We start from the raw sequence: 27,156 nt of genomic DNA on the forward strand, positions 1-27,156 counted from the left end.
TGGAGTCAGAATGCAGTGCTGTCGCCGTGGTTATAGCTCCTATCCTATTGGTTCCCTTTCTGGAGTGAGAATGCAGTGCTGTCGCCGTGGTTATAGCTCCTATCCTTTTGGTTCCCTTTGTGGAGTGAGAATGCAGTGCTGTCGCTGTGGTTATAGCTCCTATCCTACTGGTTCTCTTTGTGGAGTGAGAATGCAGTGCTGTCACCGTGGTTATAGCTCCTATCCTACTGGTTCCCTTTGTGGAGTGAGAATGCAGTGCTGTCACCCTGGTTATAGCTCCTATCCTATTGGTTCCCTTTGTGGAGTGAGAATGCAGTGCTGTCACCATGGTTATAGCTCCTATCCTATTGGTTCCCTTTGTGGAGTGAGAATGCAGTGCTGTCACCGCAGTTATAGCTCCTATCCTACTGGTTCCCTTTGTGGAGTGAGAATGCAGTGCTGTTGCCGTGGTAATAGCTCCTATCCTATTGGTTCCCTTTGTGGAGTGAGAATGCAGTGCTGTCACCGTGGTTATAGCTCTTATGCTACTGGTTCCCTTTGTGGAGTGAGAATGCAGTGCTGTCGCCATGGTTATAGCTCCTATCCTATTGGTTCCCTTTGTGGAGTGAGAATGCAGTGCTGTCACCATGGTTATAGCTCCTATCCTACTGGTTCCCTTTGTGGAGTGAGAATGCAGTGCTGTTGCCATGGTTATAGCTCCTATCCTACTGGTTCCCTTTGTGTAGTGAGAATGCAGTGCTGTCGCTGTGATTATAGCTCCTATCCTATTGGTTCCCTTTGTGGCATGAGAATGCAGTGCTGTCGCCATGGTTATAGCTCCTATCCTATTGGCTCCCTTTTTTGGAGTGAGAATGCAGTGCTGTCACCGTGGTTATAGCTCCTATCCTACTGGTTCCCTTTGTGGAGTGAGAATGCAGTGCTGTCACCGTGGTTATAGCTCCTATCCTATTGGTTCCCTTTGTGGAGTCAGAATGCAGTGCTGTCGCCGTGGTTATAGCTCCTATCCTATTGGTTCCCTTTGTGGAGTGAGAATGCAGTGCTGTCGCCGTGGTTGTAGCTCCTATCCTTTTGGTTCCCTTTGTGGAGTGAGAATGCAGTGCTGTCGCCGTGGTTATAGCTCCTATCCTACTGGTTCTCTTTGTGGAGTGAGAATGCAGTGCTGTCGCCGTGGTTATAGCTCCTATCCTACTGGTTCCCTTTGTGGAGTGAGAATGCAGTGCTATCGCCCTGGTTATAGCTCCTATCCTATTGGTTCCCTTTGTGGAGTGAGAATGCAGTGCTGTCACCATGGTTATAGCTCCTATCCTATTGGTTCCCTTTGTGGAGTGAGAATGCAGTGCTGTCACCGCGGTTATAGCTCCTATCCTACTGGTTCCCTTTGTGGAGTGAGAATGCAGTGCTGTTGCCGTGGTAATAGCTCCTATCCTATTGGTTCCCTTTGTGGAGTGAGAATACAGTGCTGTCACCGTGGTTATAGCTCTTATGCTACTGGTTCCCTTTGTGGAGTGAGAATGCAGTGCTGTCGCCATGGTTATAGCTCCTATCCTATTGGTTCCTTTTGTGGAGTGAGAATGCAGTGCTGTCACCATGGTTATAGCTCCTATCATACTGGTTCCCTTTGTGGAGTGAGAATGCAGTGCTGTTGCCGTGGTTATAGCTCCTATCCTATTGGTTCCCTTTGTGGAGTGAGAATGCAGTGCTGTTGCCATGGTTATAGCTCCTATCCTATTGGTTCCCTTTGTGGAGTGAGAATACAGTGCTGTCACCGTGGTTATAGCTCCTATCCTATTGGTTCCCTTTGTGGAGTGAGAATGCAGTGCTGTCGCCGTGATTATAGCTCCTATCCTATTGGTTCCCTTTGTGGCATGAGAATGCAGTGCTGTCGCCATGGTTATAGCTCCTATCCTATTGGTTCCCTTTGTGGAGTGAGAATGCAGTACTGTCACCATGGTTATAGCTCCTATCCTACTGGTTCCCTTTGTGGAGTGAGAATGCAGTACTGTTGCCGTGGTTATAGCTCCTATCCTACTGGTTCCCTTTGTGGAGTGAGAATGCAGTGCTGTCGCTGTGGTTATAGCTCCTATCCTATTGGTTCCCTTTGTGGAGTGAGAATGCAGTGCTGTCGCCGTGGTTATAGCTCCTATCCTATTGGTTCCCTTTGTGGAGTGAGAATGCAGTGCTGTCGCCGTGGTTATAGCTCCTATCCTATTGGTTCCTTTTGTGGAGTGAGAATGCAGTGCTGTCGCTGCGGTTATAGCTCCTATCCTATTGGTTCTCTTTGTGGAGTGAGAATGCAGTGCTGTCGCCATGGTTATAGCTCCTATCCTATTGGTTCCCTTTGTGGAGTGAGAATGCAGTGCTGTCACCGTGGTTATAGCTCCTATCCTATTGGTTCCCTTTGTGGAGCGAGAATGCAGTGCTGTCGCCGTGGTTATAGCTCCTATCCTATTGGTTCCCTTTGTGGAGTGAGAATGCAGTGCTGTCGCTGCGGTTATAGCTCCTATCCTATTGGTTCCCTTTGTGGAGTGAGAATGTAGTGCTGTTGTAGCATTTCCTTTAAGTTATACTCTCCTTCTCTATACATTCATGAGTTTCCAGTGGTTGCACGTGCAGTGTGAAGCCTTGTCACCCATTTCCACAAGTGGCTTTATCCCCCCAGTCCCAGCACTCTTAAAGGCAGACACCTCTGTCCAGCTACTTACTTCACTGATGTAGACAGAGTGGGTCTCGGAACAAATGCCCCTCTCCCCCAGTAGAGACAAGCACGCTCTGCTTCATGATTTCTCTCCCTCCCGGCCATTGTCTCCAGAACCCAGATCACTACTAAATGAACCCAGGTCTTCTTTTCAGTAGTGAGGGCTTCAGATTTTTACATCATAAAGCCAACTCAGGCACACTGAGTTTTCACTAAAAAATTGTAATGCATTGCTAAATGTTTTATGTCTTTGAACTTCTTGTGTATAATAGAAAAGATTGTCATCGGGTCTCTGATTGTAACAATTTCTACTAGTTATATGTGAAGTTATTGTATTAAGAAGGGATTGTTACATTCCTGTTCTGTATGATATCATTCAGTTTGTGTAAAATCCGCTGTGTAGTATATATTTACTGCAATGTTTCTGCCTTTTTCTTTTGTAAAACAGCTTAAGCTGTCTGTATGGTTTTCAGCGATTGGTTCTGCAATTTTCAGTGACAGTGTCAGCTTACCTGTCTTTGTTGCTTGTGTTTGTATTTTAGAGGAAATCAATACTTAATCATATACTAAAATATAATTGAAGTAATGAATCTCTACAAAGTATAAACAGAAACAACACAGCCAGGTCAGTTAATATGTTTCTCAATGTTTTAGTATCATAGTTTTTCCTAACTACTTTTTGAGAATTTGGGGTATTCTTTTTTCTTCATAAGGGATGGCAACTGCATTTTACTTTAAGAGTGTTTGTATTCCTTGTGTGTGTTGCTGTGTACTTTCATTTGTATTAAATCAAATTGTTGCTCTTCTTTTTTGGGACACAGACTGATTCTGAAGAAAGATATAACTCACATTTCTTTTTAACTGTCTTGTTTGTTGTACTGAATGACTAAATAATAACATCAAACACTGAAAATTGCATAAAGAATTTATTTTGTAATTTTCTGAAATCAAAAACTGCATAACATGGTTATTTTTTGCCAGGTTCCATCTAACATCAAAACTTCTTAATAAGTTACATTTTACTGATTAACTTTAGCTCTACTTTTACTATGCATTTATTTATGTTTGAAATGTATTAGCAGTGTAAAGGGATCATGTGCATACAACATGCTTGTATGTGTGGAATTCTTTTAAGTTTGAATTTACAATACATAACTTTAATGCTTTTAAGGTCACATCAATTGAAGGAAAGAAGATATCTGGGTTTGTGCAAAATCGAAATATTGTTTTTTCTCTGTTGTTATATGATTTTGAAGTTAATATGTTTGGTTAAAGAGGCTGGGGGACACACCCCATCAATAAAGAGTGTAGGGGGCACATCCCACTATGAGGATAGTTGTTCATAGTTCATTTGATGTTTTAATTATTTAGCATTTGATGTTGAGATACTTAACATGTGATGTGGCAGTTTTTAGTTTGCTGCCTCACAGTTTACTAATTGCTATGTTGCAGGAAACTCTCTAAGTAACCAGGCCACCTTTTACTTAATAGACAAGTTTGTGACTTTGGGGGAGAGGTGTCCCGTATTGCCCCGCCATTATCTGGCTAATGGCTTGAAAGACTGGTCTATTTCAATCATATGTTTGAATTATATTTTAGTTATTCCATGAACAAGGTACACATTTCCAACATCTCTATACATTAGAACCTATGTGTGTCCCATAATCATCTAAGCGGTTTTTAAATCGGTTCTGTATCTCATCCATATCCATGGATCTGTAGGAAGGACCCTGTAATAGGTGTCTGTTGCCCTATTGCTGTCTTCCTTTGTTTGCAAAGCTTCTCTGTTTTATACTCCTGAATGAATTCTGTTGTAAATATCTCATTTTGTATTCTTCTGTGTTTTGTATGGTATAAATTGTGCTTGCTGAGTACAAAAGGGGGAGGGGGTTGGCATAATGGTTAAGGTGTTCACCTTACAGACACAAGGTGCAGGGTTCGATTCTCACATGGGGTAATTGGCTAGGCTTAAAATGGCCCTAAGGGACAGTTAGCCTAGTACTAATCTATGAACCCATGATGGTCAAATTAGGTACCTCAGGGATTGAGCCTGCCTTCTAATCTAATGCATGGCTACTCAGAGGCACATACACCCCTGAGTGTGGGAGATAAATACATTTCTATAATATGCTAAGCTGGGGATATCAGAAGAGGACATCCCAACAGTTTCTCACTGCAGATGGCCTTCTCCCCAGTCACTTAGTCTAGTGAATATGATGGTGAATATGAAAATCTTGTAGCAGGTGACCTTCTCGCCAGTCTTAGTCTGTTGAATAAGATGATGAATATAAATATCTTATTTCTTCCACAGTGAACAAGATAAGCTGTAGCAGCTTAGAACCTGATGGATACACACTATTGGCTTGTTGGACACTGATTTGAAAGGTTTCTCTGATGTGTCAAACTGAACACCATTGTCAGGTTTTTAATTCTTTTTCTCTCCCCTGTGACTACCAAACATCAAGCATCTGCCACAATCACCCAGTTATTCTCCATCAAAATGGAGAGAGCCACCAAACATCAAGCATTTGCCACAATCACCCAGTTATTCTCCATCAAAATGGAGAGAGCCACCAAACATCAGGCATTTGCCACAATCACCCAGTCATTCTCCATCAAAATGGAGAGAGCCACCAAACATCAGGCATCTGCCACAATCACCCAGTCATTCTCCATCAAAATAGAGAGAGCCACCAAACATCAAGCATCTGCCACAATCACCCAGTTATTCTCCATCAAAATGGAGAGAGCCACCAAACATCAAGCATTTGCCACAATCACCCAGTTATTCTCCATCAAAATGGAGAGAGCCACCAAACATCAAGCATCTGCCACAGTCACCCAGTCATTCTCCATCAAAATGGAGAGAGCCAGTCACAGCATGGATGTCATTCAGACAGCCTTGATGTATTTTTTTCAGTTTTTTACCTTAACTCCTCTGCTGGCAGCTGATAAGGATACTGAAAGATGTAAGGGCCAGCAGTACCTTCCCCTGTGAATGTGCACATTCTCACAGTTTATGAAAGTTACCATGCAGACATGGCTTAACAGAGCCAATCACATAACGCTGGTCCATATGCAATATGCAGTGGACATTTTCCTATCTCTCCAGGAGATACCAGTACTGCAGTGGCCTTGACTATGTTCATCCTTATAGAACGTACAAGCTGGTGGTGTTCAGTGCTCAGTCCCATCTCCTTGTTGGCTTCTCCACTGTACAAGTTGTTAGTCAATCCCATGTCATCTTGGTGACTGTCAGGTCTTTGTCCCTTTGTACCATAGAGCTAACCATTCATGTGTCATTTTAACATACCTCATTAGCACCTAAGTGGTATGGAATCTCACACCTCTAGCAGCCGACACACATCTTGCATTCCAGGGCATTTTCTGAAAAATAAATATAAAAAACATAAGATAGACAAATATAAATAAATATTTTGTGAACAATAAAAGTTATTAAAACTGTACAAATGGTAATGTTATTAGTAAGACATATTCTTTACAGCGATAATAGTCAGTGAATTAATAATCTTTTCCATAAATACTTTCATATATTATAATACACACAAACCCCAATTTATATATTTTTTAACTTTCACAGACAGATTTTCATCTCTTGAAAACTGTATATCTTAGACATGTATTGTTAGCACGTTTTTTGTTAACCAGACATAAGCTTTCACATGACAACAAAAAAATCTTATAAGGTTATAAGGTCATGTTTATTGACATATTTAAAGAACTATAAAAACATATGCTTAATTGTATAATTGGCAATATAAATAATGCTAGATATGTATCATGATATGCAACTCAGAGTGCAAATGTTAAAATCAGTTTACTCTAACAACATCTAAGGTTTCAGCTAATGTCATTCCACAGTTTGTAAGTCACTTGGTATTTGAAGTGTTATGTACATATGTAAATATTGCTTCTTTTCAAGATTATTAACAAATGATAAGCAATATTTCCAGTTTAATGTGATATAAACCAGCATTTTCAGTGAATTATCCTGTTCCTCATTGATATTTCACACCATATACCTTAATAAAAAGTAGGTCGCTCAGTTACAAAAATATGAACAAAAATGTGAAAATATGAATAATAAGTGACAAAGACAGATTTCTCCACTGCAGGACATATGTTTCATTCTGTTAATAACTCCTCGCCCTGTATAATACTGTCTGTTATTAGCTGGTATGTCACTTAGTTAAAGAAGCCAGACCCAAAAGAGTTCTGGATGTCATAAGGAGGTGTGGGTGTGAAGGGAAGTATCCAAAAAAGGCATTTTAGACTTGAGTGAGATATATGAGTTTTGGCTGAGAAATTTTTGTCTCAAGTGAAAGCATGTGGAGATATAGGGCCCAAAAATACATAAATGAAAAAAACACAATAGCTAAATACGTTTGACATAGAAAATGCATTTTCTTTATTTTAAACACAGTGTACTATCATTTTGGGTACCTAACCTTGGAAATTTGTGGCTGATTGTGTGGGATTATAAGGTAAAGAGATATGAAAAAACTCAATACTGAGTAGGTCAAACATCCTCACTGCTTAGTAATGCAATACCAATCCAAATTTTAATAAAAGCATGTGTGTGTGTGTGTGTGTGTGTGCATGTGTGTATGCGTGTGTGTATGCGTGTGTGTGTGTGTGTGTGTGTGCATGTGTGTATGCGTGTGTGTATGTGTGTGTGTGCGTGTGCTTGTGCATATGTGCGTGTGTGTGCACGCAAGTGTGTGTGTGCTTGTGTGCGTGCATGTGTGTATGCACAAGTGTGTGTGTATGTGTGTGTGTGTGTGTGTGTGTGTGTGTGTGTGTGTGTGTGTGTGTGTGTGCATGCATGCATGTGTGTATGTGTCTGTGTGCACAAGTGTGTGTGTATGTGTGCGCGAGTGCAAGTGTGTGTGTGTGTGTGTGTGTGTGTGTGTGTGTGTGTGTGTGTGTGTGTATACGCGTAAGTGTGTGTGTGCGCGTGTGTGTACATACAAGTGTGTGTGTGTGCGTGTGTGTGCTCACATACATGTGCATGTGTATATGTGTGCATGTGTGCCTGTGTGTGTGTGCACGCAAGTGTGTGTGTGGGTGTGTGTATGTGCATGCATGTGTGTGCGTGTGTGTGTATGAGTGTGTGCATGTGTGCGTGCATGTGCATGCATGTGCAAGTGTGTGCATTTGTGTATGAGTGTGTGTGATTGTGTGCCTGTGTGCGCTCAAGTGTGTGTGTGTGTGTGTGTGTGTGTGTGTGTGTGTGTGTGTGTGCGCACGCGCACTTGCATGTGCGTGTGCATGTGTATGTGTGCGTGTGTGCGTGTGTGTGTGTGTGTGTGTGTGTGTGTGTGTGTGTGTGTGTGTGTGTGTGTATGCATGTGTGCGTGCACGCAAGTGTGTGTGTGTGTGTGTGTGTGTGTGTGTGTGTGTGTGTGTGTGTGTGTGTGTGTGTGTGTGTGTGTGTGTGTGTGTGTGTGTGTGTGTGTGTGTGTGTGTGTGTGTGTGTGTTTGCATGTGTGTATGTGTGTGTGCATCCAGGTGTGGTGTGTGTGTGTGTGTGTGTGTGTGTGTGTGTGTGTGTGTGTGTGTGTGTGTGTGTGTGTGTACATTCCTACATTCATGTGTGGGCAATCTAACTGATGGTCAGGAATAAACAAACAACTTAACCTCCTGTCTCCACAAAGTATATTGGGAGTCTATATTGAAATGCAAGTTCACAGTTTAGGTTGCAGAATCAAGCTGCTAAGAATCTGATAGACCAATCAGTATAAAACAACGTAATTAGCAGATGCACTCAGAAACCATCTCAGTAAATGCAATTCTTGTTAGGGCACCTACTCCTGATTTCACCCTTACAAGAGCTTAGCATAAAACAAAAATATCCTGACCCTTCAAAAATCCCATTAAGTGTTTCACCCTGTGCATTAACTTCTGGTAACCGTGTTGGATATATTTTGAGCATTAACCCAAACTGACAAATTTGAAACAGAGACTTGCAGAAAGATGGTCTTTATTCCTATTATATAATCTGTATATGTGACTTATTCTCTCAACTGTATGGTGTTTGCCAGAAAATACCACATTTTCTCTTAAAAATAACAAGTGCCACTAAATTCTAAGTGGCACCTTTAACTCATTCCTTTTTTTGGAATTCTTTTGGGTTTGTACTCCAACTTCCAATGGACGTGGCTTAAGTCTTTTAAAAAAATGAAGATATTGCCTCTCAGCACAGCTCTCATCCTTCCATTTCCAGACTGTGCAACACTGAACCTTGCAGTAGTTATTTATTTATTTATTTATTTCCAGTTTGATTACCGGGGAAGTCCACTGGGCCCAGAGAGCCCATTTTCAGTGGAGGCCTAGGGAGAAAAGCTCCATCGTACAGGTTACAGAAGAGATAACAGTCAAGTAAAATAAAAGTTACACGCACATATACAAATACATATAAAATTCAATACAATGCATGAGCAGTTTTGCCCAGAGCAAAACTATCCTATGGATTATGAAATACCGATTCATTTTAATGAAATTATTCACACAGTCCAGTCAAAGCTATTTACAATATATACATGATGCAAGAGATCATATGGAATTTAGCTATGGAAAGATATAGCAAGCTATAAAGAGCTTAGGAACACAGGAGGATAACCGCCCAAGGGCTTTTACTTATAAGCGATCTAGGTAGGGGAGAATGCAGTTGCATTTCCATTTGTAAGAGAGGTAGGTGTAAAGCTGAGTTTTGAAGTTGTCTGTGTTTGACATTGTCCTTAGAGTGGACGGGAGAGAATTCCATTTTTTATACCTAGGAAGAAGGAGAGGAGAAGTTGTCTAGCAGAACAGTTAGGTTTTTGGGCAGTAATTAAATTTTGGTGTTCAGATCTGAGAATTCTATTTGGGGTATAAGGGGGAAGGATGTTTGTCAGTGCGGGGCATTTGGCTGGATTAAATATTAGCCTATGAGCTGTGGTAAATTGGAGGTAGTCCAGGTGATCTGTGAGTTCTAACCAATTTAGATATTGGAGGGTAACACAGTGATGAATGGAATGTTTGGCTTTGGTGGCAAATTTGGAAATTTTGTTATAATAGTTTTTGAGTTTGGAAGTGATGGTGGAGGATAGGTTGGTTAATAGAGGGGCACCATACAATAGACAGGGAAGGAAGTAAGTCGAGGCCAGAGTATGCCTCGTAGAGGAGGAAGAGAGGAAACGGTTGTTCCTGTATAAAATACCCAGTTTTGGTGCGTTTTATTTATATTTTGCTGAATTTGAATGTCGAACTTGAGGTGTTCATCTATAATTATGCCGAGTAATTTGGCGAAAAGAACAACCTCAATAGAAGAGTAGCTTTGGCCGAGGACATGGAAGGAACTTTTGTCATAAGAAAAAGATTTTGATGGGGGAATATTAGTATTTTAGATTTGTTTGCATTGAGAGAAAGGTGATTTTGGTGCATCCAAATCTCAAAAGTTGAGAAGGCGGTTTGGGTCTTAATTAGAAGTTCAGGGAGGTTAGTGGCAGAGCAGACAAGAGTTGGGTCATCTGCATATTGAATGACTTTAGTGTTTGGAATGCCAGAGTGAAAGTTATTGATAAACATTGATTAAACAGCATTGGTCCGAGGATGGATCCCTGAGGTATGCCGGTAGGGGTGGATAAGAAAGGAGAGATGCCTTTTTTCCATTTCACGGCCCGAGATCTGTCTGACAGGTGACTTGAGAACCAGGATAGGGTGTTTTGGGAGAGATTTAGGTCTGAGAGATGACTCAGAAAATGGGTACAAGAAATGGTATCAAATGCTTTAGAGAGATCTAGTAGAACTGTAGATGCTAAGTTCCCAGAATCTCGGGCTTGATTGACACTTTCTAAGAAGGAGAGTAGGGCTGTTATGGTGCTATGCCCTGGTCAGAAGCCATGTTGGGTTGGAGTAAGAAGTTGGTTATGAGTCAGAAAAGGCATTAGTTGGAGGTGGATACATTTCTCTAGGATTTTTGAGATTGGGGAGAGCAGAGCTATAGGGTGGAAGTTAGAGATGTTAGTGTTTTTACCTCCCTTGTGGAGAGGAAGAATAAAAGCAGAAAGCCAGAGTTTGGGAATATAGGATTCCTTTATGGATCTATAGATTATGATGCTAATTGGGAGTGCTATACCATCAGCAGCAGACTTGAGGAAAGATGAGGGGATGTTATCAGGAGCATTGGAGCAGGATTTGAATTTGGATAGAAGTTTTATTATGTAGTTAGTGGAGACAGGTTTGAGCTCAAACATAGATGGGGAATTATTGGAGGACTTAGATACAGGAGACAGCATGGGCAAAGTTTGGAACATTTCTAACAGCTCAATCACAACTTCAGATAGGAAGTTGATGTCATGGCTAAAATGCATTACTTTATGCTTACGTGTTCTTTTGATGAATTAATATGTTTCATTATTATTTACCATAGATATCAGTTAAACATTTTTAACACCAAATGTGTGTCAGACTCTTTCAATGTGGAACTATGAGGAAGTGGACTGTTTCAGACAAAAATGAGGAACACTCCTCATAATGACTTGAGAGGAATGAGACAATTCAAACAAATATTTATACCTCTAGAGTCTAGAACCACAAGCATTACTAGAAAACTGTAAATGGCAAACTATTCAGCACACTTCTTCTACTTGTGAAAAGTGCATCTACATCAGTAACCTGGAATCTATGCTCTCTCACACCACAGTCAGTACTCCTGACAAAGAGCAGATTGCCAGCACAAACACCACACCGCCCACATCACAGAGCCAAGCACAGCACACACACCCTCAATAAAACTTACCTAAACAGCAGAGACCCCCAAAACACACTCACAAACATTCCACATACAACACCAAACACATCACACACAGCAGACAACACACCAGTGTCTCACATAAGGCATAACAATAAATCAATGTAGCCCTTAAGGCATAGCAATAAATCAAACATACTAGTAATTGGTGACTGAATTGTAAGACACACTGATGTCCCCCTCACCAGGCTTGACAAGGAGAAGGTTACGGTCAATTTTCCCTCAGGTGTCAGAATCTGCCACATCATGCATGCACTTAAGTCTCTCCACAACAGGTACAAGTATGACTCTGTCATTGTCACATCATGCACACACTTAAGTCTCTCCACAACAGGTACAAGTATGACTCTGTCATTGCCACATCATGCACGCACTTAAGTCTCTCCACAACAGGTACAAGTATGACTCTGTCATTGCCACATCATGCACACACTTAAGTCTCTCCACAACAGGTACAAGTATGACTCAGTCATTGCCACATCATGCACACACTTAAGTCTCTCCACAGCAGTTACAAGTATGACTCTGTCATTGCCACATCATGCACGCACTTAAGTCTCTCCACAACAGGTACAAGTATGACTCTGTCATTGCCACATCATGCACGCACTTAAGTCTTTCCACAACAGGTACAAGTATGACTCTGTCATTGCCACATCATGCACGCACTTAAGTCTCTCCACAACAGGTACAAGTATGACTCAATCATTGCCACATCATGCACACACTTAAGTCTCTCCACAGCAGTTACAAGTATGACTCTGTCATTGCCACATCATGCACGCACTTAAGTCTCTCCACAACAGGTACAAGTATGACTCTGTCATTGCCACATCATACACACATTTAAGTCTCTCAACAACAGGTACAAGTATGACTCTGTCATTGTCACATCATGCACACACTTAAGGCTCTCCACAACAGGTACAAGTATGACTGTCATTGCCACATCATGCACACACTTAAGTCTCTTCACAACAGGTACAAGTATGACTCTGTCATTGCCACATCATGCACACACTTAAGTCTCTCCACAACAGGTACAAGTATGACTCTGTCATTGCCACATCATGCACGCACTTATGTCTCTCCACAACAGGTACAAGTATGACTCTGTCATTGCCACATCATGCACACACTTAAGTCTCTCCACAACAGGTACAAGTATGACTCTGTCATTGCCACATCATGCACACACTTAAGTCTCTCCACAACAGGTACAAGTATGACTCTGTCATTGCCACATCATGCACACACTTAAGTCTCTCCATAACAGGTACAAGTATGACTCTGTCATTGCCACATCATGCACACACTTAAGTCTCTCCGCAACAGGTACAAGTATGACTCTGTCATTGTCCATGTTGGTGTGAATGACTTGAGACATACCACCCTGGACTATATGAATTGATTGACATAATTGAGCTCAGAGGGTATGTGTTTCAGGCAGGTGTAACCCTAGACCTAAGCAGCATCCTACCTTCACCAAGAATGATACCACAATACCAACAAAAAATAATTTCCTTCAACAATTGGCTTAGTTGCTTGTGTCATTTCAAGGGAATCCAGTATCTGTCTGCCTGGGATGACATGGTTTACAGACCTTGATGCTTTGCCAGAGATGGTCTCCAACTGTCACCCCTGGGATTCCAGATCCTGACCAAGGCTCTTGCCTCTCCCATGGTGCCTTTTTAGGGAATGTCCCAAAGACAAACCTTCCAACATAAAAGATCTGTCAAAAAGCAAATTGAAGTTCATGCTGCTTAATGCTAGGAGCCTTAACCTGAAAATGCATTCACTGGAGGCCTTCCTCACACTGGAAGATGCCAACATCTGTGTGATCACAGAAACTTGGTTCAGGGCTGTGGAGAACACTCCTGCCTTACCAGGATATACCTCATTCCACACATTCTGACTCCAAAATGAGGTCGGGAAGACTAACGTTGGTGGCGTCTCTGTCTTCATTAAGGATAGGCACACCTTCAGACTTGTTTACCAGCATGATGCATTGGAACTACTTCAGGTGCAACTGAGAATTGGAAAGACACCCATCCAAGTTATATCTAGCTATAGACCCCCCTTCATGACTCAGGACACCCACTCCTCCTACCTGGGCTTACTTGACTCCATCAAGGTATCCCCTAATACCTGATCCTTGGTGACTTCAACTACTCCCCATAGACTGGGTGAACTATTCCTGCACTAATGAGCTGACCCAACGATTGCTTGACTACATCAATTCTAACACACTACATCAGTTTGTCTCCTCCCCCACAAGGGGTGATAACATTCTGGACTTGGTTCTCACTAACATGGGTGACCGCTGCACCACCCCCATACTATTTTCTTCCCTGATGAGATCAGATCATCAGTCTGTTTCATTCGAAGTTTCTATCCCGCCCAACACCCCCCAGCTGAAACCAGCCTAAAAAACTTCTCAAAATCTGCCTACAAACTCCAAAGTGAGGGTATCAGTAGCTTTACACCACTGACCCCCTCAAAGGATGCGGACAACTATGCTGAACAGTATGACACTGCAGTATACAAGCACCTGTACAAATGCATGGACTCAGCCATACCCAACAGAACTAAAACCTGCTCCTCAAGGAAACACAAACCTATCTGGTCAACACCCTCTGTCAACAGGCTTTACAGCAAAAGGAAGAGACTGTTGTCCAAGGGTGAAAATGCACACATTCCAAATGGGAAAAACTCCCTCCTTAGCCTCAACAAGCAAATTAGATCACTAGTGAAAACCTCCAAAGCCAATTATGAATCAAAACTAGTCCCTGAAATAAAGGAAAACTACAAAGCCTTCTTCAATGATGTCAGAAACCTCCATGGCAAAGCCCAGGTTGGTTCTGAATTAGTACTTACTGGTATCACTTACACTGATCCTGTTGATTTAGCCAACTTGCTCGCAGATGGATTCGGTGCAAACTTCATTACCCTGTCCCACCAAAGGCACATTCGACATCCTCAATACATGTCCTGCAACTCACATCTCAGTAGATCGAGTGTTAAATGCCCTATCCAGGGCAAAGAACACAGCTTCCATGGGACCTGATAGTATCCCAGGCTGTATTCTGCACCATCTCCAGCAAGAACTAGCTTCGCCATTGAGCACCCTATTCAACCACAGCCTAATTACAGGCTTCATTTCAGCAGAGTGGAGAACTGCCATTGTCATCCCTTTGCACAAAGGTGGTCCCACTACTGACCCTGGAAACTATCGCCCCATTAGCTTGACAAGTCTGATCTGTAAAGCCATGGAGCATATTATTATGGATCTCATAAACAAGGACATAGGCAATCTCCAAGCACTTAACCCAATCCAGTTTGGATACGTCAAGGACAGATCTTGCCTGTTGAACATGGTTGACTTCTTTGAGACTGTTACCAGGTCCCTGGATGAGGATAAGTCAGTACATATAGCTTACCGTGACTTGGCCAAAGTCTTTGACACAATCCCCTACTCAGGCATCATCAAAAAGTTAACACAACTTGGCATAAATCCTTATCTCATCAGGTGGGTGTCCAACGGCTCACCGATAGGGTCCACAAGGTCAAAATAAGTGCCTCCACCTCTGACAGCAGGCCTCTCACTACTGGTGTTCCCCAGGGATCTGTCCTGGGACCCCTACTGTTTGTCATCTACTTCTCAGAGATCTAGGCAAAGATAAAAGGCCTGTGGCTGACCAAGTTGTAGACAACTGTCAGTTGGGTGCTGTCATTGACTCCCCAAATGATGTTAACATACTGCAAGAGGGTCTCACAGCAACAAATGACTGGTATCAAAGTCATAGCCTTAAGTTAAAAGCAAAAAAAATGTATTATCATACCATTCAGCAAAAACATGGCCCCTACTGATTACCACATCAACGGCAACACCCTAATCACGCAACCTGTGGTGAGAGACTTGGGTACTCAGGTTGACAACAATCTCACATTTGACCATCATGTGGCGGCAGTGGTCAGAAAAGCCTTTTACTTGGTTCATCTCATAAGTAAATGGATTGCATCCAGAAAAAAGGAGGTTATTACCTCGCTGTACTCCTCCCCTCATTAGGCCAATAATTGAGTATAATGCTGTGTTTGGTATATTCCCCTCCAAACACCTGCAAAAAAACTGGAAAGGCCACAGAAATACCTCACAAAGAGAACCCATAGCCTCCAACAGCTATCCTATGTGGACAAGCTGAAAACACTGTCACTCTACTTGGTATCATACAGATTGCTCAGAGGTGATCTGTGTTGTGTCTCACCTACAATGCAATTTCAGACCCTGCCCTACTAGAGATGTTCCATATCTGTAAGTCTAATTCCTCGAGCATTACTCACTCAAAAGGCATACATCTAATATGCGACATCAACAAAACCTGCTGGCGAGACAGGTTTGTCTCCCAGAGGCTGTCCTGTTTCTGGAATAGACTTCCCATACACATCAAACAGAGCACATCACAACCTTGATGAGTCAATGGGAAACCACAAATCTATCCCAAGGGTTCCACCTGTGTCCTTCATTGACATTGGTGACAGGTGCTGACTGAGGTTTATTTTTTTGGGGATAAACTATTGGCAAAGCTTTTAAGGGCCTCAGAGCCGTTAGTCTAGTAACCTCGTATGATCCCATGATCCTATGAAAGTATTATTTACAAGGACTGCATTCCCTTGATTCTATGTCTTAAACTGGATTTTATAAGCCTGATTAAACAAAGTAAAAATTTTGTAATATTGTATAAACAACTCGCAATATGTCAACAACAATTCAAGCAACATGCATACTGCCTGCATTTTCTTTACACAGCTGGGGTCCGAATGGAGAGATGATAATTCAGCAAGCAAAGGAGAACGATAGATGATGCAGGATGCAGCTGTAGAGAACATGTCATAAGAAGATGTTCTTGAACTTTCTGTAAAATGTCTGCAGGAAACAGAGAACAAATGATGTGCCTTCAGTTTAGAAGAAAATGATCTAAGGGAAGAGTTGCGTGATTTAAAGGAGATGGATAGACATTAATAGCAATGAAATAAATAGATTACAGAAATTCAGTAAGATCTGAAATGTTAGAAGTGTGATAAAACAAATAAACACAGTAATCAAGACTATTAACAGAATTTTGTGTGATATAATGGAAGTAAATAGGATATATTATTGTGCAGCTAAATTAATAAGAAATAAAATCTTACCACAAAAACAGAGAACAATAATGGAAAGGAAGAGAAAAAATCAGATGTCATCATGGGAGATGTGACATCCCTCCTCTGAGCTAGTGATCAAAGAGCCTCAATCTTCACCACTGACACTGGTGGGGAGCGTTCACTGAGAAAAAAAATAGACACACACAGTATTTTCAGATGCAGCTCCCTGCACCAAGTATAATTTCACTAAAGAGCACACAGGGAATGCACGCACCAGTCCTGGGGCTGGCCTTTCTCTCCAGGCCCTAAATAAGACTCCCCACTGATACAGCTATAGAATTGAGTCCTTAGCTGGGTGTTCCAAGCCAAGTCCTCCACCATCCAATCTATGAAGTCAGTGCTCTCAGTGTTTCTGTTCAAAGTAGCTGACACACACACACACTCTCTTTGAGATTTGATTTTCACACACACACACACACACACACACACACACACACACACACACACACACACACACACACCTGGAAAAGGCTGGCACAGCTTACCCGCTTTAAATACACTGCCAGCAGAACACCCAAAGTCAGCTGCTCTAAGGCTCTTACCAGGGTACCCAATTACTCTCAGTAAAATGAATACTTATACAAATGGCAATATTTGACCAAGCAGGAAGACTTTCAGGAACATCGAGCCACAGTGCCACTAAATAAATGCAATCACTCTCAAAGGTTAAATATTTTCTAAAAGACAAGCCACAATGAAAGGTATAGATATTTATTTATTTATTTGTTTTATTTATTTGACATTGGTTGACCGGGATAGTCCAACTGAGCAGAAGCCCTTTTTCACCGAAGGCCCAGGGAGAAAAGCTCCACATTGAAAAAATATACAATAAGCCTTAAATAATAGTGGATAAAGCATGGAATATACAATAAAACAAACTAGTAAGTTTATAAAGAGTCACCACTAAGATGATCAATGAGTTCTGAGGAATAAGGAGTGAAGTAAGAAACAATATTAAGCAACTTTCCTGTAAGAGCAAAGAAAAATAAGCTCTAAATTTGCACAAAGAATTTGAGGATGAAGTGCTGATATCATAAGAAGTGTATTTGTAGACAATTATTAGCAGTATTTTTGATTAATTACCATTAAGATAAGGTTCACTAGACATGAAGGGAGCTAGGATTGCTGAGGGTTGGATTCTATGTAATAGAAATCAACTTGTGGTTAATTTTAGTACTTGGGAAAGGGAGGGGATAGTTGGTTAGTGAAGGAGAGTAGAAAGAGTTCAAGAAGGATGATTGCAGTAGCAGAACCAGATGCTGCTGAGGTAAAGTTTGAGAGTTTTCTTGAATTCAATAATGTGGGTTATATTTCTTATTGACAGGGGAAGCTTGTTCCAGGAAAGAGCAGGCCAGTGTCTGTAAAGATTCTGTCCAGTAGATTTTTTTTGCCTTGTGACTCTTTAAGAGGCATTGGTCAAAGCTTCTGAGAGAGTGAGGGGTCTTGTACAGAGAGACAAGAATGGATATACTAGGGCAGGAGGGGGCTATATTTAATAATCAATAAAATAGAAAACATGAAAATACTGAATATCTATTTACAATAAACACCACAGTTTCAGTCACAGGAAAATAAACACAGATGGAAAGACTCAGACAGATGCAGAAAAAAACAACATTTAGCTATTCTCACTATATATTCCTAACTGATTGAAGAATTACTGTTCCTTAGTTACTAAAGCAAAGCAAGATGAGGTGGATGAGTGTCTTTGTTGTCAGGTCTAAGACAGAGTATATCTGTCACATGTTCCACTAGTATTCAAATACAATTTCAGTGCTGGCTACAGAATGACATCACATCTGGTCACCTGACTATGTGGTTGTCTCTCCCTCACTAGCAATTGAGCCAGGATTTGGCAAAGATGTGTCACAATACACACATATATCTTTGCTAAGGCTTAATACAGCACCTGGAAGCTATAAAACAATTTCAGCACTTCCATCCTTCCTGCAGAAAGGCTTTTCACAGACATTGCATCTCTGCCTGTTTTTAGGCCTGTGAGATAAAATCTTTATGGCCTAAACCAAATAATTTAATTGCAGGCTATTTTTCTTAAGGTTAGCTGGGCTGAGCTTAGCCCCTTCCCTTCCAGCATCCTGTGTTAAAATATATGTATTCAATACGTTACAACAATACAGTCTGACATACATGTATAATTTATTTTCTTCCCTGCAGAACGCTGTTGATACAATTTTTAACACAAGCAACTTTACAAATGCATTTTTAACAAAAGCATCTGTACAAATCAGTTTGATATTCAAATGACATATAATTATTTACAAAACTCCAGCTAGTTATTCTGGCATATGTTACACATCCCTGCCCTACTCTCTCCTGGCATAGCTGATACTACCTCATATCATCACAGAAGCATTGAATAGAGAAAACTATAAAGCAATTAAGACAAGAAGTGCCACTGTTAAAAGAATATAGAAGAGGGAACGTATCAACAAAAATACTTAGAAAGATAGAAGTGATAAAAGCGTGTGCGGTATTGGAACAGATTAGGTTCGATCATATAATAAACAGCACAGGTTCTATCATATAATAAACAGCACAGGTTCTATCATATAATAAACAAATAATAAACAGCACAGGCAGAAAAACTTAGCACAAAATAAGCAATTCATAGATTACCCAAAAAAAGTTTTATAGAGAATTGGGAAACAAAGGAAAAGGTACAGAAACACCACCAAAAAGAAGTAATAGACACATTTTGGAGAAATATTTACGAAGACCCTGTGGAACATAACAAAGATGTTGAATGGACAGAAGAAGTAAAAGAAACAGTAAGAAGTTCAAATGTACAGGATTTGAAATGGGATGAAGTAACGGACAGAGAAATTGAAACAAAAGTAAGAAAAGCTCCTAACTGTAACCCCCCAGACCCAGATGCAGTACATAACATCTGGCTAAAAGTATTAACATCTTTACATGAATATTTAGCCCTGAGTAAGACCTACTTATATGTGCATCCCTAACATACACCAACCTGGTTAACAACAGCAACAATGATACTCTTTCTTAAGACGAACCTGCAAGCTATCCTAAAAACTAGAGACCAATAACTTGGCAATAGAACAAAAGGGTAGCAGAAATAAGTCATATGAAACACAAAGGATCATTTGTTTTTAAATAAAGTCATAATGGAGAATTGTAAGAAGGGGAAGAATCTAACTATGGCATGTATAGATTACAACAAAACATTTGACAGCATCCCACATTCATGGATAAAGGAGTGCTTACAGATGTATAAGATACACCCTGCATCGATCAATTACATTACAGTGACCATGGAACAGTGGCAAACACTTTGTAGCAAAGCCATGACAAAGGACAAATTATTGGTTCTATATTACAAGATGAAAGATTTACTTAATCAAATGACTTGAACTTGTAATATCAAAACCGTAAATTGTCGAATGGCCGATTTAATCCAGGGAAAACACTTCCCTTGGCCGTTATGTGGAGTATGCCCATTTCTCCAATTAGGAGCGATCTCAGAGTTGTTATATTTAGGTAGGGGTGGGCGGTGTTGGGGGCATAAGCCCCCCACTTTATTTTGGATGTAAATTTTTTTTTTGATTCGGCCAAGGGAAGTGTTTCCCTTGGTTGAATTGTACGTTCGACAATTTTAGCTTTCGATATTGCAAGATCGAGCTTTAGTTATTCGATTAATTAAAGCTTCAATATTGTAATGTAGATGCAAATTATTATTCCAGGGATAAAAATTAAAAGGGGGATAATCCAGGAGACCCTTTATCACCACTGCTCTTTTGTCTTGCCCTTATCCCATTTAGCTGTCTACTTAATAGATTAAGTCATGGTTATAATTTGGCTCACAGAAAGCAACCAAGTATAAAGACCTCACATTCTTTTTTGTGGATGATTTAAAACTGTATAGTTCATCATATGAGGAACTGAAAGTACAACTGCAAGTGATTAAAACTTTCTCAGATGATATAAGAATGTCATTTGGTCTTGATAAATTTACAAAAGCAGCACTTAGCAGGAAAGCTGCAGCATCGAGACAATATCAGTTTGGGACAAGAATGTGATATAACTTGAGCGGGAGGGAGCTTTTAAATACTTGGGATCAGCAATAAAAATGAACAAATGCAAACAAAACTCAGTAAGGAATATTTTAGAAGACTAAAAGTAATGCTCAAAGCAGCCCTGACATCTAGGAAAAAAGTCCAAGCTATAAACCAATTTGCTCTTCCTGTTCTAACTTACAGTTTTGGAGTGATTGTCCCCAAAAAGTATTGGATCAGTTGAACAAAAAAAGTAGAAAAATGCTTCATGCTTATCAAATGATATCAGTGTATACCAAGATTATGTATTCTTTGTTTTGAAGGCAGTACGGGCCTCCTCAAAACTGATTACATGTATAGATCTGAAATCATTGGACTGCATACATAGCTGCTGAACTCATCAGATCCAAATATACTGAAAGTTTTAAAATGTGGAGAACAAATCTAAGATGACTTCCCTGCTTAGTTTAACAGAAACATAATCAGCATCAAGTGGGAATGGAAATCAAACCAGAAGTAGACAAAAATCAGGCAGCAACTGAATGTGCCAGAAAAACAAAAGAAAGAATATAAGGTGAAGGACCAGATGAGAAGGCAAGAAATGTGGAAATGGTATACATATAGCTGCAAGTACAGTAAACTCCTGGAACAACTTCATGTCAATCAGGATATGATGCAGGAAGGGTTAAGGAGAGGTACATTTAAACCAAAGGATGAAAGGTCAATATTGGTGGCCCAAGATAGTGGTCTACTTACTCATTGGTTTACAAAGTTTGTTAAACATCTGGGAGAAAAAGACAAATGTAGGTTTTGTAAAACAGAATTAGAAACAGTCACACATCTTGTTGCTGGGTGTGATACACTAATGGCAGAAGGCCTGTATACTGAAAGGCATAATAATCTGGCAAGACTATTACATTGGGGATTGTGCAAACATTGCAATATTGAAGTAGCTGAGAATCAATGAAAACATGAGCCACAAAGACATTGATGAAATTTATATCACATGAAAATCATCCATTATAAATAGTTCAAAAAACAGATGTGAGAAAACCAGGTATAGTAGTCCATGAAAAGAAGACAAAAGTAGCACTGATCATTAAAATTGCTACACATAGTGATTACAGTTTCTTACACACAGACAGACACAAAGTTATAAAATACCAGGATCTGCAGGCAGAAATGAGGGCAACGTGGAAGACAGATACCCAGACAGTTCCAGTAGTAGTAGGAGCAATGGGTCTCATAAAAAAGAATTTACAGTCGTATTTAGATATGTTAATGATTCATGTAACTCCATATGAATTACAGATGGAGTCATTACTTGGCACATTGTGGATGCAGCACTTCTGGCTAACATCAAAGATTGAAACAATACTAATTTCATGAATTTTAATCATATTTTAACTTAGGAATGGGGTCCATTCCTGTCATGGTACCGGAAACCCAAAAGACTTGGAGAAATTAAACACGTGAGCTTTCATTTGAGGCAAAGCAGTTCAGTTTGTGTCACTTGATTGTTGAGATATTTAGACAAATATGAGCATTATTACAACACAAACAATAGCATGCAAAAATATTCAATATCTCTATCTGCACTGTACAGATGTCAAATATGAATGCAGCTGTGTTTGTCATCATGTAAGGTTTAAGAAATAATTGTTAAAGGAGAATATAGTTAAATGAGTGCTATTAATGTTAAAAATGCTGCTTGGGGCACTTTTCTGTGGTGCAGTGGGTGCTGGTAGTCATTTTAAATGGATTAGAAGAAACAGAAAGTAAAAAACTGCTCTCTAAAATCATGACCTATTCTAGAACTCTAAAAGCTTCACTTACAGTTCTCTGCTTTCCCACCGAAGCCACGAGCTGGTAAAATTTGATGTTCTTTGTGTTTCACTGTTGCAGTCATCACACTTGGGTTATCTGCATGCAGGTAGCCCTCAGTCGGCCCGAATACCAGAGACTTAGTATTTCTGCTTCAGTTGCTGTCACTCCAGGACTGACATCAGGTCACCAGGGGTATAAAAACAGGCAGCCAACGCCATTACATCAGTCTATCTTGCTGAGGAGCCTGAAGCAGAAGCAGTTCGCACGAGTGTCGGTCGGCCGCTACCTGAGTTTTCGTTTCTGAATCCTGAAGCCTTCTAAAGCTAAGTACCCCATTGGGGATCCTTTTTGTTGCTCTAACCGATGTCAGAAAAAGTTAACGATTGTTTCGCCTGTGGAAAGCAAATACCATACCGAGATTTCCATTCTTACTGCGTCACCTGTTTAGGCCCAGACCACAAGGTACCTCGTTGTTGGTTTTGTGCTTCATTCAACACCTGAACTATTCATTGTTGGGTCCTTATTGTTGCTAAATACTTTCGCTCTTGATCTCTGTATTCAGAAATGGCTTCGATAAGCCATCTGACTACCGATCCTCTAAAAAAACGTAAGGATAAAGACAGAGACAGAGTGCACAGGTCCAAAACTGCCGACGATGCTTCTGTTAAGCTAGTCACCAGTTTCCTGGTACTCAGTGAGGTGCTTTTGCAGCCCCTGATGTCCACTTTGATGGATTTGCAGGCCGCTACCGAGACCTGTTTGGAGTCTGGTATGCCGCAAGACTCTTCTTTGACTACAGAACCTGCGGATGTTTCTACCTTGGATGGGTCCAGAGCTGCTGTGCAGGCACTGGCTTCTATGGAAGTTCTTCGCACTACCAACATTCGACACAAACCAACTTATTTTGCATCTTCAGTTCTGTCTAAAACTACCAAGTTTCTAAGGCCAAGAGTACGAGCTATGCCTAAAAAACCAACGACTCAACTTAAGCACCTACTTCCTTGCCACAACATCAAATGCTTAAAATGGCAAAAGACCTGATTATGCTGATTAGGGGAAGCCAGTCTTCCCTTGCTAAGAGAAAAAGAGACCTGTCCCCAACAGCTTTAACAGTCCAAGAGTCTGACGACTCTGAGGTTTCTGAATATGAAGACATGCCTTTATCTGCTTATGAGGATTCAGATGCAGAGAAATCCATTCCCTCTGCTTCACCTCCAGAGGACTTTTCTTTTGGTGAAACCCTACATACTTTAACAGAGTATTTCCACTGGGAATGCCAAGACTATCATCAGTCCAAAAAGAGACTCAGAGAATTTTTAGATTTGCCACAACATAGACCTTTAGCAATACCTCCAGTTCTGGATGTTATGGAAGATGTCTTTATGGAATTCAGTCTATCTCCTGATACTTTATCCTTTGCTCCTAGGAAACCAGACAGGTACTACAGAGTTCCTGACTCTCGCAAATTTCTTTTCAAAAATCCTACTGCTGACCCAGAGGTCATCTCTCAGGGCCCTAAAGGCATAAAAGCAACTACAGCTAAGAATCCCACCCCTTCGGATAGGGATTCCAGAGCTTTAGACAGATGGGGTAAAAAAGTATACACCTCTGCAACTCTCGCCATTAGGGCATTCTGCAAGCCATGTCAGCAAGCATACTTTGCAATGTGGCTTTGATGCCCTAGAAGCATCTTGCAGTGCAGCAGTCACTGGTTCTGTATTAAAAAGGCATGCTTGGCTTAAAGAGCAGACCTTGCCAGACCATGTCAAATCACAATTACTAGACGCTCCTTTGAACAAGGACAATCTGTTTGGCACCAAAGCAGAAGAGGTTTTAAAAAAGATGGAAGAAAAAGCTAAATCTATGCAGACAGTCAAAGATTTCTTGCAAGTACAGCCTCCTAGATTCAGTAGGAATTGCACCTCAAATCATTGGTTCTTTCCAGCCCCCTCAAGGCCATCTCAAACTAGACCCAGGGGAAACAGACCCCCCCGGACTACAGTCTCAGGGTATGCAGAGATCTAAGCAATGGAGTGCCTTCTCTTCAAAAACAGGGATTGCTAAGCCACCCCTTTATGGAAAGAATTCACAATGACTTTTCAACTCCGCTCCTCACCTCTGTCCAACTGTTCATACCCCTAGGAGGAAAACTTGCCTATCCTGCAAAAAACTGGACCTCCATCACCAAAGACCAATGGGTCCTCAACATTGTATCCCAGGGGTACAAATTTTATGTCAACTCACTGCCAACCCCAAAAGGGTTCCCAGACCTTCCTCCAAACCAGTGGGGCAGAGGCACAACACCAAGTTCAATCCCTGCTCTCCGTAAGGGCAATTCAACCTGTTCCTGCAGAACAGATAGGTCAAGGGTTCTATTCCAGGCTTTTCCTGGTACCCAGAAAAGAGGGCACTTGGCACCCAATCCTAGATCTTTCCACTCTAAACACCTTCCTGCTGGTACCAAAATTCAAAATGCTCAGCCTTCAGCAGCTTCTCCCTATGCTGGCCAAAGATGCCTGGTTAGCCACCCTAGACCTAAAAGAAGCCTATCTGCACATCCCTATCTGGGACTCCTGCAGGAAATACCTACGGCTGAGGGCAGGATCTATGCATTATCAGTTCTCTGCACTTCATTTGGCTTATCCACTGCTTCCAGAGTATTCACAAAATGCCTGGCTCCAGCCATTGCCTATTGCAGACAGAGAAAAATTAAAATTTACCCATACTTGGACAACTGCCTGATTCAGGCAGACAGTCAGGAAAAGCTGTTGCAGCACCTGATATTTGTAAAGAACCTTCTAACCTCCCTGGGTTACACTATCAACGAAAAGAAATCAAAACTAGTCCCCAGTCAAAAGATTGTATTCCTCGGAGCAAGCTTGGACACAGCATCAAAGATGGCATTCTTTACTCCAGAAAAACAAGCCTGTCTGACAGGCTACTTCACTCAAATGGCCACCAGAACCCAGCTATCTGCAAGGAAAATCCTCCAGGGCTTAGGGTTCATGGTCTCTTGCATTCTACTAATTCCATATGCCAGACTGCATTTGAAGAAACTTCAGTGGTATTTAAAAAGTCTTTGGTGCCAACATTCTCAGGACCTGGAAACCGTCATACCTATCATACCTTGTCTAAGGACAGAGTTTCTTTGGTGGGCAGCAGCATGCAACTACAACATGGGACTTTCCCTTACTCAACCCACACTGCCCAGACCCTAACCACAGACGCATCAAACTATGCCTGGGGGGCACACCTGAATGACAAGTGCATTCAGGGCCACTGGAGCCCAACCAAAAAGAGATGCTAGCTGTTCAGCATGCTCAAACAGCTTTCAGATCCCTACTCTCACCAGAACCCCTGCTAATAAAAACAGACAACACCACAGTTATGTGGTACATCAACAAGCAGGGGGGAACCACTCTTACCCACTCTGCAGGCTAGCCATGTTTAGCTGCATGTTTAGCTGCAAACTCAACTCCTGCCAGGCAAACAAAATTCACTGGTAGATCACTTAAGCAGAAATCTCCTAGACCCACACAAGTGGCAATTAAAACCCAGCACCTTCAGCCTTCTAATCCAGAAATGGGGGATCCCAGAGGTGGACCACTTTGCCCCCCCTGCAATCACCATCTCTGCAAATTCTGCACCAGGGCACCTCACAGCAGGGCCTGGAAAGTGGATGCTCTATCCTTCCAGTGGGAAAACCACTCAATCTATGCATTCCCCCCTGCCCCTTCTCTCAAGAATATTACTCAAGATAAGACAGGACAGACCAAGGACAATCCTGATTGCCCTGGACTGGCCATGCCAGCACTGGTACCCACTACTGTGCAGCCTGTCACCAGTGCCACCCTAGCACCTACCCCAGATCCTAACCCTCCTCACTTAGCAGGGGGGACAGATCTTGCATCCGCAACTGCAAACCCTGAAGCTTGCAGCCTGGCTTATTCCTTGAATTCTCCCCCAGTGACCAGCCTAAGCAAGCAGGTGCTGGACATCATTCTTGAAGCCAAAAGACCCAGTACAAGGAAATCCTATGTTGATAAGTGGAAAAGGAATTGCTTCTGGATTCAATCTAAAGGAGGGGACACTACACTGCCCTCCTTACCTCTAATCCTGGATTATCTAGCAGATCTACTCCACAGACGCCTATCCTTCTCCTCCATTAAGATCCATGCCTTTGCCATCTTGGCTCATTACAGCACTGAGTCTTCTTCTCTTCTCTCACCCTCTCATCAAACAGTTCCTGAGAGGGGCAAACAACTTAAGGCCACCAAGGACAGCACCCACTCCTGCTAGCAACCTTAACTTTGTACTGGAAAAGCGCACACTCCCTCCCCTTGAGCCTGCAGCATCAGCAGAGTTAAAATTCCTCTCTTGGAAAACAGCCTTGCTTCTGGCCATCACTTCAGCTAGACGAGTGTCTGAGCTACAAGCACTGATGGCTGTGGAACCCTTCATTATCTTTCATGTGGACAGGGTCTCCCTCAGGACTAATCTTTCCTTTATGCCCAAAGTGGTGTCCAGTGTGGCTCTTATCCCATCTATCCACTTGGCAACCTTCTTCCCTAATCCTCAAAATA

The 27,156-nt window shown here is 41.5% G+C and overlaps 2 protein-coding genes across 2 annotated transcripts in view; both read left to right on the top strand.

The window, feature by feature from the left end:
• Positions 1 to 27,156, top strand: part of SLC4A3 (solute carrier family 4 member 3) — a 2,820,719-nt gene that overhangs the window by 195,365 nt on the left and 2,598,198 nt on the right. The window lies entirely within an intron of this gene.
• LOC122803961 (progranulin-like) lies at positions 912 to 2,537 on the top strand. Its single transcript, XM_044073638.1, has one exon. The coding sequence runs from the start codon at positions 912 to 914 to the stop codon at positions 2,535 to 2,537; it is 1,626 nt and encodes a 541-aa protein (XP_043929573.1).

Source organism: Protopterus annectens, chromosome 6.part0, assembly GCF_019279795.1.
Source record: "Protopterus annectens isolate FY-2018-M chromosome 6.part0, PAN1.0, whole genome shotgun sequence".
Classification (NCBI taxonomy): Eukaryota; Metazoa; Chordata; order Ceratodontiformes; family Protopteridae; genus Protopterus; species Protopterus annectens.